This window comes from Ascaphus truei, chromosome 3, assembly GCF_040206685.1.
Source record: "Ascaphus truei isolate aAscTru1 chromosome 3, aAscTru1.hap1, whole genome shotgun sequence".
Taxonomy (NCBI): domain Eukaryota; kingdom Metazoa; phylum Chordata; class Amphibia; order Anura; family Ascaphidae; genus Ascaphus; species Ascaphus truei.
In genome coordinates this window covers 322,271,303-322,283,503 of record NC_134485.1, presented here as the reverse complement: position 1 = coordinate 322,283,503, position 12,201 = coordinate 322,271,303, and the positions used below count along the sequence as shown (strand labels likewise).

Here is a 12,201-nt window from a genome sequence, read left to right as displayed (position 1 = left end):
AAAGGTCCAATCCACACAAATTCAACTTAGAGCTACATACATGAGGTGAAACACTGGCCAATAACAAGTTCTAACCTACTTTGACTTAAAACAATTATAGACTTATATACAATGCTAGTCTAAGTGATTTTTACTGTATTAGGGTGAATCTATGGTTACTAACTCCACTCCCAGAACCACCTGCTTGCCTTGTTTATTAGCACTTCCTCACAAGTGAGCCAAGACATAAGACAATTAAATGTGATTTTCACCTAATTCTATCTGCTGTGCGGTTCTATTACCTGCACAAACAGCATGCATCCATTGGGTCTGTCCCTCTCCTCGGCAGGTGTGCAAAATCTCGGTGTTGGGCCATGAGTGACAACCACTGAGCCCTGCAGAAACGCACCCCGGAATTCAGCACGGAACACCAACAGATACTAAAGAAGCCTTCCAGCTCCCTTCTGTAGTTGGATGCCGGGGAAATGGTTGAAAACCTGTGCAACTCATGGAAAATTAATTAGGGTTGGCATCACTGGGAAGCCCTTTCAGAAAGAGTGTGTGCGTATATATAATCTATATTCTACTGGCCTTTGATAGAAAGATGATTAAAGAAAACTGCGTCAACCGGTCAACGCTGTGTTTGATACTTGAAGTCCCCCCATGGACACTTAATAAAATCCGTATCAAACCGAATTGTGGTAAAATTGCCCTGTTGCAGTCGTTTTCTTTTACCCTGATTCTCTATGGCAGGGGTGCGCAAACTTTTTCAGTTCGCGCTCCCCTGTCTGCACTTCCCCCCCCCTCACCTGCTCCCGGGCTTCATTGGCGTCATGTGACATCGCATTGCCATGGCAACGCTTTGCCATTTGAGGACGCCGCGTTGTCATGGCGACACGTCGCCGAAAAGCCGGCTGAGGGCAGGTAGGAGAAGTTGCAGAGGCCTCACGCCTCCCCCCAGCATTTAATTTAAATGCCTTGGAAAGAGCACAGGGCCTCTGCAACCACTGCACCACCCCTATAAAATCCCACCCCAGTTTCCGCACCCCTGCTCTATGGTGTGCAACTGGCAGGTTGACTTCCACAGTTTTGTACGGCAAACCAGACGGATTACCACCTGAGCATCTGACATCCCTCGAGTGTGCTAGGTGAATTTTCTATATTTCTCTTCGATAGAAACATGCAATCCTAGTTCCAACATACAGTAGCAAACTAGGAGATTGAACGCACACACCTAGATTTCTTCACATCTGCAATCACAGGGACTCTAACCTCCGATAGGATTTATTCTGCTCCGATCCAGCGTTAATCGCCAATTACTTAAATGGCAGTTAACGGGGGGTTGTGATAACCCTGTGTTATTAAATCTACCACAAAGGGTAGTTTAAAAATATATATATATATATATATATACACAAAATATTAAAATGTGTCGTCTTCAGTTAGAGAGTATTCACCTAACCAAATCTAGGCATACAAGTACAATAGTGAGAGCCAGCACTCCCAAGGTAAGTAGCAAGGTGTTGCAAAGGTGCAGGGAACCCAAAGGGATCCCTCTATACATATAGACACAAAAGGGAGCAGGGGACCCGCACTCAAATACAAGCAAGTGAGAAATAGAATCAGAATAAATCATTAACTATGGATAAGCAATAATAATAGACACCATACATAGTGTATACAAACACACAGGTGACAGGTGTGAGCCCAAATGACCAAAGAGAACACAGCGAAATATAGTAACATGAAATAAGTAGAGCATATGAGAAATTGAATAGGTAGCTCAGCTCACACCGTAACAATGGCTCGGAGACGATAGCAAAAAAAGGGGGAAGGACATTTTCCTGTATTGGCTGTATTTCTGATGGATGTTTCCCTGGTTGGCTATATTTCTGATGGATATTTCCCTGTGTTGGCTGTATTTCTGATCGCCATTTCCCTGTGTTGGCTGTACAGGCAGTCCTCGGTTATCCAACGAAATCCGTTCCGGAAGTAGCATTGGATAGTGAAACAATTGTAAAGTGAGCCCCATGTTAATCAGTGGCGGTGAGTGTTGGATAATGCATTCAAGCGTCGGATAACGCATTCCAGTGTCGAAAAACAGCCCATAGGGTTGCATTGTAAAGCGTTGGATATGCCATTTGTTGTAAAGTGAAACGTTGGATAGCGAGGACTACCTGTATTTCTGATGCGCGTTTCCTTCTGTTGACTGTATTTCTGATGGAGGTATCCCTGTTGGCTGTATTTCTGATAGGCGTTTCCCTGTGTTTGGCTGTATTTCTGATGGACGTTTCACTGTGTTTGGCTGTATTTCTGATGGACGTTTCTCTGTGTTTGACTGTATTTCTCACGGATGTTTCTCTTTGTTTGGCTGTATTTCTCATGGACGTTTCTCTGTGTTTGGCTGTATTTCTGATGGACGTTTCTCTGTGTTTGGCTTTATTTCTGATGGACGTTTCTCTGTGTTTGGCTGTATTTCTGATGGACGTTTCTCTGTGTTTGGCTGTATTTCTGATGGACGTTTCTCTGTGTTTGGCTGTATTTCTGATGGACGTTTCTCTGTGTTTGGCTGTATTTCTGATGGACGTTTCTGTGTTTGGCTGTATTTCTGATGGATGTTTCGCTGTGTTGGCTGTATTTCTTAGGCTAAGGCCCCGCTCCCTCAGTCAGCGCGCCCGCACTGCATGCAGGCAGCGCGCTGACAGGCAATTGACCGCTACCTGCGGTCTGTAGGGAGCGGGAGTCGGAGCTGGAGCCGGAGCGGGGGGGGGGCGTGGTTTGAGCGGGGGGGTTCTCGTGCTGTCGTACTCCCCCACCCCCGTCGAACCCTCTCTCATTCCCGTTGCCCCTTGCACTCTGATGCCAGGCACAGAAGGACACACACACACAGGCACTCACACACACACACACACACAAGCACTCACACACACACACACACAGGCACTCATACACACACACAGGCAAATACACACGGGGGGGTGAATCGGAACGGGTGGGGGGTGAATCAGAACGGGGGGGGGGATCGGAGCAGGGGGGAAATCGGAATGGGGATCGGAGCTGAAGGGGGAAATCAGAATGGGGGGGATCGGAGCAGAGGGGGGAATCGGATTGGCTGCTGGGATGTCACGTGACGCGACACTAGCCAAAACCACAAGCTCCTTGTAGCTCCGGCTGGCTGACGCGTCACAGCACGCAGTCAGCCACGCTGGAAGGAGCCAGTGGGGGCATCTAGAATGGGGACAAGCAGCTGGTGGCCCGCGGCCGCGCGCGCCGCCGGCCGCAGCGGGACCAAGTGCTTATGGACGTTTCTTTGTCATGGATGACTTTATTTTTGCTTCCTTTGCAGCATTCTCTACACTTTGGCTTTACCTCATTCCCCTTGTGGGTTTGGGTTACTTATCAGTAGATTTTTATACAGCAACCCTCTAAATGAAGTACTACGGTGGTTTGGAACCATTGGGAACGGGCCAAAACGTTGCCCCCTGACTTAAAATTGTAATTTCCCACCCCTCCCTTTTTTTGCCTCCCCTCCCCTTTTTTACCTTTCCTCTGTTCTCTTTTTGTTTTAGTAACACCCCCATTCCTTTTTTTCCTCTGTAACCATGATGTAAAATGGCTGCAGTCATCTCTCCTGCTGACAGTAAGGCCTGGTAAGTTATGGGCATGCCAGCAGTAATCATGGAGGTTTGCCCTCACACCCTGGTGAGGTGCCCTATGTATGGATGGGAGTGGTCACAGGCTCTGACTCCCTGGTTGGTGATGTCAGAATTGTGCTAGCCCCCAGAGGATACATAAGGCACAGCACTGATCAAAAGTTGAGTTAGTCTAGGTTCTCCTGAGGATTAAGAGTTCAGAGTTAGTATACTAAAAGGACTAATGAGACTGTGGCCAGGGACCTGGCACAGGTGAAGTATCCCTGCGGGGATAGGGAATCCCTACATTAGGAGGACATACCTTTCAAAGGGAAGTACGGTGAACAATGGAGGGCTAATCACATCCATTGTGGAGGGCAGCTGGCCCACCGTACTAATAAAGATGTTCCTGATTAACAACACTCTCGTGTGCAAGTGTGGAGTTATTGCACAGAGAGGAGCACCACAGAGGAGTTCCTCATCAGACTCATCCCCACGCGGACGCCGGGATCCTGATGAGGTGGAGGCGCTGCACTGGATCTAGGTAGGACTCAGCACACTACCTCAGCTGCCTGTCTGGGTTGGCAAATCCCCACACACCATCATGCGGGAGACTCAGGAGTCCTGTAGCCAACAGGTGCACCACCAGACATCACACTGTAATGGGGACTGGTTAGACCACAGGGGCCAATATGAGATTGGGTGGGTCAGGCCAGTCAGAAAACCCGTTACACCTCCTTTTCCTATTGTCCCTGAGCCAGTGTTACAGTGTGAACTGAGCAAAGTATTCAATTGCTCATTTGCTCCACTTATTTAATATATTACTCCATTTCTCTGTGTTCTCTTTGGCCATATGAGCTCACACCTTTCGCCTGTGTGTGTTTGTTTACACTATGTATGGTGTCTATTATTATTCCTTATCCAACGTAAATGACTTATTCCGATTCTATTTCTCATTTGCTTGGCGTGCCGGTTCCCTGCTCCAATTTGTGGCTAAACATGAACGTGCTGCACCATATAATGATATACTGAGTACTTCTGTTAAGCTTCCCTTATCCTCAAGCTCCTGTCATTTACAGAATCTAGAACCTGAACATACTTCCGGCCAGTGGCTGAAGTGGCTTTAGCAAAAGTTAGTAGTTCTGTGTATGAGCTAAATGGATGCATTCTACATTTCATAGACATTGGGGGAAAGATTTACCTAAAATCTGTGCTTTGAAAGCAGAAAGGAAGCGACTTACTCAAATAAATCATTTTTAGCTTCACAGCAGCTCTCCAGGTGGCATTTTCTTTGTTTTCTTTATTTATTTTTACAGGTTTGAAGCAGGGGGTCTGCAGAACTTAACTATGTTAATTTAAGCTTCAGGGCCCCCCTTGCTTCTCGAGATATATACCTCTGTAGGGGGTGCCCGTATCTCCATGTTTAAATGTCCTGCGGGTGAACAGGAAGTCGCAAGGAATTACATCATTCTATTGACCTGGAAGACGCAGGACATTTCAAGTTACCATTATTTTAGCCCCAATAAGCCCTGTTGGAGCTGCTAAATAGAGAGGAATCAGCTCAATGGTAGGTGCTACAAACCCTAGACTAATGTAATATAAATCAGAGATGTATGCAGTGTAACCCTTAGAATACGGGAAATCCGGCCACTAAATGGTTAAATTGTAACTCCAGCCCAAATCATGTAGCCAATCACATAACGTAGGGACAGACAGACTCACGGTAATCCGGAGGTCCCCCAACGGGACCCGGCCGACTCACGCGGCCTCAGACAGGCTCCCTTAGTGAAGAATATGCAGCAGTCACATCGGCATTAATGTTGGAGCTGCTACCTGCGGAGATGCCGGCAACCCTTACTAAGGTAAATATCTCGGGAAGCAGGGGGTCCCCTGAGCTGAAATTAAGGCAGTTTAGATCCGGAGACCCCCGCCCCCCCGCCCCATTCCTGTAACTATCAAGAAAACAAACGGCAGCCCGGAGTGCTGCTTTAAATAGAAATCGAAACTAGAAGTTTGTCAGTAAAAATGTAGTAGTTCTCTGGGGGTTGAAAATAAAAAGCAGTGGTACTTAGTACATCGGTGAGCAACAAGTGGCTACGGCTGAGTTCAGACAGGAAACTGCGCGCCCGTGCGTCCCCGCCTCTGCCTCCTGGGCGATGTGTGCTCATGCCCAGCAGACCGAATGAACCGATTTGGAGGCGGGACAACTCGCGCATTGAATTAAAAAAAAGAACCAAAGTGTGTGTGTTTCTGATTGGCTGGCGAAGTACACGTGACGCGGCTGCCGCTTGAAATCACAACTTCAGTTGTCTCCTTCAAGTGCAGCGGCGACAGCGCTGTACTTCGCCACCGGGTGTCGTTTTCAGTTTGATAACTCCCACACACCAAAGCAAAAGAGTGGCGGACGTGCGCACGCACGTAAGCAGGCGCACGTCGCATCGCATCCTGTCTGAACGCAGCCTTAGGGTCCGCCTGCGGCCCCCAACCACTGCCTGGCCACAGCAACACGCTCTACTCCGTGCAGAGGAAGCGGGGATATCGCTGCCACGGATAATTTCTCCTCCCTGCTCCCTCAGCTGCACATAAGTGCCCGCTCCGCTCCTGTGCTAATCATTGGGAAGAGGAGCAGGACAGGGTTTCTCAGCACACTGGTATTACGCAGCTGCCATGCAGGGGGCGGAGAGAAGCTGACACTTTAAACTGGCTCTTTAGAGGACAGAAGGGCCTCAGGAATATATCATGTTGCCCATCACTGCCCTAGTGCCATCACTCGTCAACCACTGATGCTGTTCAATCTAAAACAGATGAGTTAGTGAGACTAATCCCAAATCCCATAGGGGGTTGCATTACAGCATGTTTGGCTGGACTGGAAATTGCCCCACGGGCATATACAACTCGTTTTAGAATCTGGGAAACATTAAACACAGAGCTAAAAATGGAGGCTTAGTTTTAGATAAAGAGTAGCACTTTGGGACTCAGTGGGGGGGATTCACTAGACTCTGGTACAAGTTAACGCGTTGTGATCCAGTTTTACTGCGGCTGACTTCAATCGCAGTTAACACAGGATCGCAGCACATTAACTCATACTGCAGGTCACTCATTTCCTCCACCTCCATTGTCAGCTCCTTGAACAAAACATTTAGAAAAAAAATCTAAACACTGCACTGGCAAAATGGCAGAATTGCACTTTTCACGCCTGTCGTTCCCAGCAGTCTTCTTGCAACACTTTCTGTTTCCTGGGTCATGTGATCGCATTTGCACCAATCACATGACCCCAGAACCCTGCTCTTCTTGCTGCAATAAAAGGGCACATCGCCCCCTTCCATGTTGTGGCTCCCACAGATATGCAATCGCTGCAAGAGCCCACAAAGGGGAGATATGTGGGGGTGGGAGATCCATTTAACAACCATCCACAGGCCCCTGAGCAGATTGAAATAGCTGCCACAACCTCACCACGTGGTCATATGCTCTCTGCAATAACCAATTACCACTCATCGCTGTAACAACCAATAGAAGAATCCCTCCCAAAACTGGCTGCTCTACTGGGGAGTATATTAAAAGCACACAGGGAAAACACGCCAATAATATTCTGTACGGAGACACGGAGTTAAGCGACAAGACGTGTGTAGTCATACTTAGCGTTGCTTTATACAGCAGCATATTCATTTTTGAAACTGTACCAAAGAACAGCCTTTTACAGGATGGTAATCCTACATGAGGAAGCATGTGGGGATGTGTGTGGTTGACAAAAACATCATGGGTTATATTTACTAGGCCACGTTACTCCATAAAACAGCCCATTCAAGTGAACGTGTCTCACGGAGTAACACAGCTTAGTAAATATGGCTTTTTATGTCCCATTGACCTCAATGGCCCTGAAAGGTGTCTTATGGAGTATCACTTGTATGTAAATATGGCCCTATATGCTGTAAAGCCATTGTAGCTTCACTTGACTCTTAAGGCAGAATAGCGCATACCAGGTGAGGATTCAACATTCACACCCTGAAACATATACAGTGCAAGGTATAAAACATTAGTCAGTGACGTGCTCCTGTGTGCGATGTCATTGTGTGGTGAGCAGGGTCAGCACTATTACACAGGCACAGGGCCCTCCCCAGTTCCCCTTAATGCTTTTCTTACACTGGGGCTAAGTTTGGAGGAAACCCTTGGGTCTTTTTCTAAAGAGACGATTGTATTTGTTTCACCCTTTGGCTGCCAGAAACGCCCGCAACGGAATGGCCCCACGTAGCAAAAAGGTTAAGGAAAGCAGTTAAGGAAGACTGCGCTATTAAATGGATAGCACACACTATGGATACGAGCAATACTCAACCCCGGTAAATCCAAGGTAACAAATGTAAAAAGTCCATAAAAACATGCAGCTGGTGTGAGGTACAGCACCTCTCTGCAATATCTGCTGGAGTCACGGAGTCGTTTAATAAACCAATAGCACGGGTTAGACTTCGTATCTACAGTAGGTCTGTCGTTTTGCTTCTTTTTCCCTTGCCCAGAGCACCAGCTCTCATTCTCTCAAACACATCCGCATCAGATGCAAGAAACCTGACCCATTTCTTACACTTCAGGCAGAAAAAAACCCCAAAAACAAATGAATTGTGTGTTGTAGGATGAATCCGAAATGCATTTCAATAAACGGTTTCTATTTTGTGAGGTGAGATGCGTCGTAAGTGATCTTCCCGAAGACTGAACCCTTCTTTTAAATATTCACCCAAACCTTGTCCTGACAGAACTCAAACTACAAATGAATAAACAGAGGTTTTTGACTTTAGAAGGGATGAGCTCAGTGGGGCAAACGCTGCATGCATGCTACTAAGGTCCATGGCAGTAAGTGATGTGTGTAAAAGGGTGATACTGACTTTTAACAGGCTGGCACCATTAATATTTATGTAATAACTGTGTACGTGAAGGAGACAATACTAGTACTGTAATATTAAAGTTTATGGGAGGCACTAATGTATATAGGAGGGGAATCCCATTAAAGCCTGTAAACATGACCAGTATGTCAGAGGGTGGGTGTAATGAAAATGATGGGATTTGCATGTGCTGTGCTAATGTGTAAGACTTATTCCTCTGGGAATAGAAGGGATATTTCCAGCACTGCAGCTCATCTTTACCTTGCCTGCTCTGACACTATCCAGAATGATCTAGTTCAACCACACACAATACACCATTTATTATACCACCCCTTGTATGTGCCACTGCCATCAAGGGAGGACAACACCTTGAAAACAATCCCGGAAGTAGAGAGCAGACAGAGCACTCGCTAGATAACCATTGTTATCTACAGGATTTGGAAAACCTGCAATCAAAGTTATCGCAATAGAAAGTTGAACCCCCTTCCCCCCCTGTATTGATGCACTAGGTGCCTGTGTCTCTCATCATAAATACGTTGACCCCACTGCAATAAGATCTCTCTAGCACTGAAAATGAGAACTGCACTGCCAGCCTGTGTTGCAGGTGCCCTGGCAGTGAAGGAGTTACAGGCTAGAAAGAATAACCAGCTCATACTATAATCTGCTTCAACGAACGTCATCCTGTCGCGGTTCACACTTGTTGCACTGAACAATGAATTCCCATTGGTATGTTCTCTGATTTTGTCTGGAGAATGTAGGGGACAATTTGCCGAAGTCTCCTGGTTGCAAAGCCAGTGCAAAAAGTCATGCAAACAACAACCCCGGTAGAGATTAAGAGGACGTTTGATTTGAGCCATTTGATATTGTTCTTTTGCGCCAGCTCTGCCCCAGTTCTGAGGCTCTAAGACTTTGATAATCGATCCCTAATATGCTACGAGGGCAGCCTGATGACCAAGTCAAAAACGACCAGGAGCAAATTTCTTACTCAGAAAGGACCTCGACAACAAATATTGTGTAAATATTTTGGGGATCCAAATGTTGGTACAGGTTTGTGAATACTTGCCAATCATTTTGACCTTGCAAACTTGACAAACAGCCGTCACTCAAACGTTCTGCGGGTTCTTGGACAGCTTAAAAAGTGAGAGCTTCTGCACGTGTGAAAAGGGCGAGGTTCAGAAATGTCTGCCAATTTCTCCCTCCCATGCCGTCATTTCCCCCACCTTTGCTCTGCTTACAACAAACTGCAGAGTTCTGATGTGGTGGCACAAACAGATGTGTGGCAAACGGAACATACCCGATCAGTTTCGGCTACGCGGATACTGCCGGCGACGGGACCTCGCGTCAAAACAAATGTATTGCCGCCGTCGCGTGCGCTTATAGTAAGCACGACGTGACGGCTTGGTCGCGATCGCTGGAAGTCATCAAAATTAGATTTTTTCCATCGACCGCAGCCTGACGTCGCCGGCACTATAAGCGTAGCCTTGGCTGCGCTTATAGTGCCGGCGACAGCGCGTCAAAACAAAGTGCATTGCCGCTTATAGTAAGCGCGACGGCTTGGTCGCGATCGCTGGGAGTCATCTCAATTTGATTTTTCCAGCGACCGCAGCCTGACGTCACCGTCGCGTCGCCGACACTATAAGCGCCTAACATTTGACACAGCCACAAGCAGAACAAATGGATATATATGTTTGACGTGCATAATGTCTAAATGAAATGCAGCCCGCTATGTATTCGCTTGCACGAGGGAACCCTTAATAGTGCCTATGCCTGTTACATTCACTTTCTGCAGCTAGTGGTGGGGATCGTGACAAACAAAATATGTAAGAAATGTTATCAGATAACTGCCAAAGAAATGTCTTTTGGGGAATGATGTCACTAGAATGGAAAGGCAATGGCATAACGAGCAGGGGTGTTGGCATGTCATCTAGACATGTCATATCTTGACCTACATGGACTGTGGAACACGTGACAGAGTTTTTGACTCCCCCATTGCTTTGCATTGTGTATGTCTCCTCACTTAGAACACTGCTACATGCCATTCTCTTGTGTTTTCACACCACAAAAAAGCGCTTCTTTATCTAGCTCCAGATCACCAGGATAGGTTCCGGGGGTGAGCAACTCCACTCCTCTAGTGCCACCAGCAGGCAAGATTTTAAGGATATCCCTGATTCAGCACAGGGGGATCAATCAAATGATTGATCCACCTGTGCTGAAGCAGGGGTATCTTTAAAACCTGGCCCGTTGGTGGCACTTCAGGACTGGAGTTGCACACCCCTGGCAGACAGTGGTGTTTTGTAGAGATATCACTTCCCTAACCAAAGAAAACTAGTTTCTATCTCAACTACAATAAATGATCCAGTTTTTTTACTAAGAAAATATGGCACAAAAGGCATTTAGTCCATCCCCATATTTAATAATTTAATTATCTCTATATTTAAAATGTCTCTTTGATTGTTTCGGTGATTGTTCAGGGCCAAGACTGACTGAGTCTATTATCCCCAAAATCTGATCGCCCCATCGCTGTGTGCAACCTATTGCTCTGCCGTGCAAAGCACGTCTCTCGCCTGACAAAGGTGATATGGAACATGGGGTGCAACGGTATCACGGAGAGTAACTGCCCTCCACCTGCCAGCCTGGAGAGAGCTTGGCACAAGCCCCAAACTCCATTCTTACCTTGGTAGATGGCACAGGTAGCTAGTATGTTGGTTGAACGTTTTGCTGTTTTGTAAACTCAGTTTCCTTGGGCATGTGTTCTGTGGTAATGTTAGTGGGTATCTGTGGAGCCTCCCCAATGAATGTGTATGCCAAGGGACAACAACTACAGTAGGATGTGGCCCTCCAAATATCACCAGCTTTATTGGATGTTTAAGAATTGCTGCCCATGTCCAGCACCAAGCTGCCCTTGACTATAAAACGGGGGCAAAATGTGTGTGTCTTGAATCTCCTTTTTGACTCATTTTTGCAGCCATAGTGCTGCTTGGTACTGCAGATGCGCAACTGCCTATAAACAGCCCTCCATTCTCCCTCCTGTGCCTTGTATGGCAGCCATGAGTTACTAAGTACCACAATCGTATTGGCAAAATGTAAATGGGCTGCTTTGATCCACAGTGTATTTATGGCCACGTTTTGCAGCTGGGAGCTGCCCCCGGGATTTACACTTGGTGGTTGCGCTCCTGGCATGTGCTACCATGCAGGAGGAATGTGTGCGTGCATGTAGGATGGGGGAGTGTGCAAAGGGATCCTTCTCAGTAGCTGTCCTTGGGCCAGGGTCGGTTTCGCTGCCAGTTCGTGTCGTTGTGGTTCTGCTCAGAGTCGCGCTCCAGCAGCCGGTCTTGGGAGTCATGCCCATTGGTGCTGTTCAGTCCACTATTGTGATGCCGGTGGGGCTGGTACAGGTCTGGGTAGGCGTCAGAGTACTCGTCCTCCAAGTGGCGGGAGCTCCTCTGGGAGGAGGCTGTCCAGGTCTTGTGGGAGGTCTCACTCGCCTCGTCTGACTGCATCAAGCTGTCCCGCTCCAAGGGTGAGTGCTCGTTGGCTCGGTCCGAAAGAAGCTGCTGGTTCTGGTTGTGGAAAAGCAGAAAGAACTGTATCAGACTGACTCAGGACCAGCCATACAATGATCCTTCCACAGAACAAGGATGAAGTCCAACTAAAAGTGTCTTTTTACAGGTGCTGGGGGGGAACTTATGCTATCTGGCTTTCATGCAAGCTGTGGAGTGGCC

At 47.3% G+C, this 12,201-nt stretch overlaps 1 protein-coding gene across 6 annotated transcripts in view; it reads right to left on the bottom strand.

Annotated features, from left to right (window-relative positions):
• The window catches only part of CACNB3 (calcium voltage-gated channel auxiliary subunit beta 3), a 199,193-nt gene that overhangs the window by 1,179 nt on the left and 185,813 nt on the right, over positions 1–12,201 (bottom strand). For 3 of the 6 annotated variants that reach the window (XM_075591223.1, XM_075591222.1, XM_075591221.1), the window contains exon 13: positions 10,646–12,039. In XM_075591223.1, the coding sequence (XP_075447338.1) occupies positions 11,725–12,039 (315 nt within the window). In that variant the 3' untranslated portion in view covers positions 10,646–11,724. Of the gene's footprint in view, positions 1–10,644; positions 12,040–12,201 lie in introns of those variants that run through there. The other 3 variants (XM_075591220.1, XM_075591219.1, XM_075591224.1) reach the window with 2 other exon arrangements.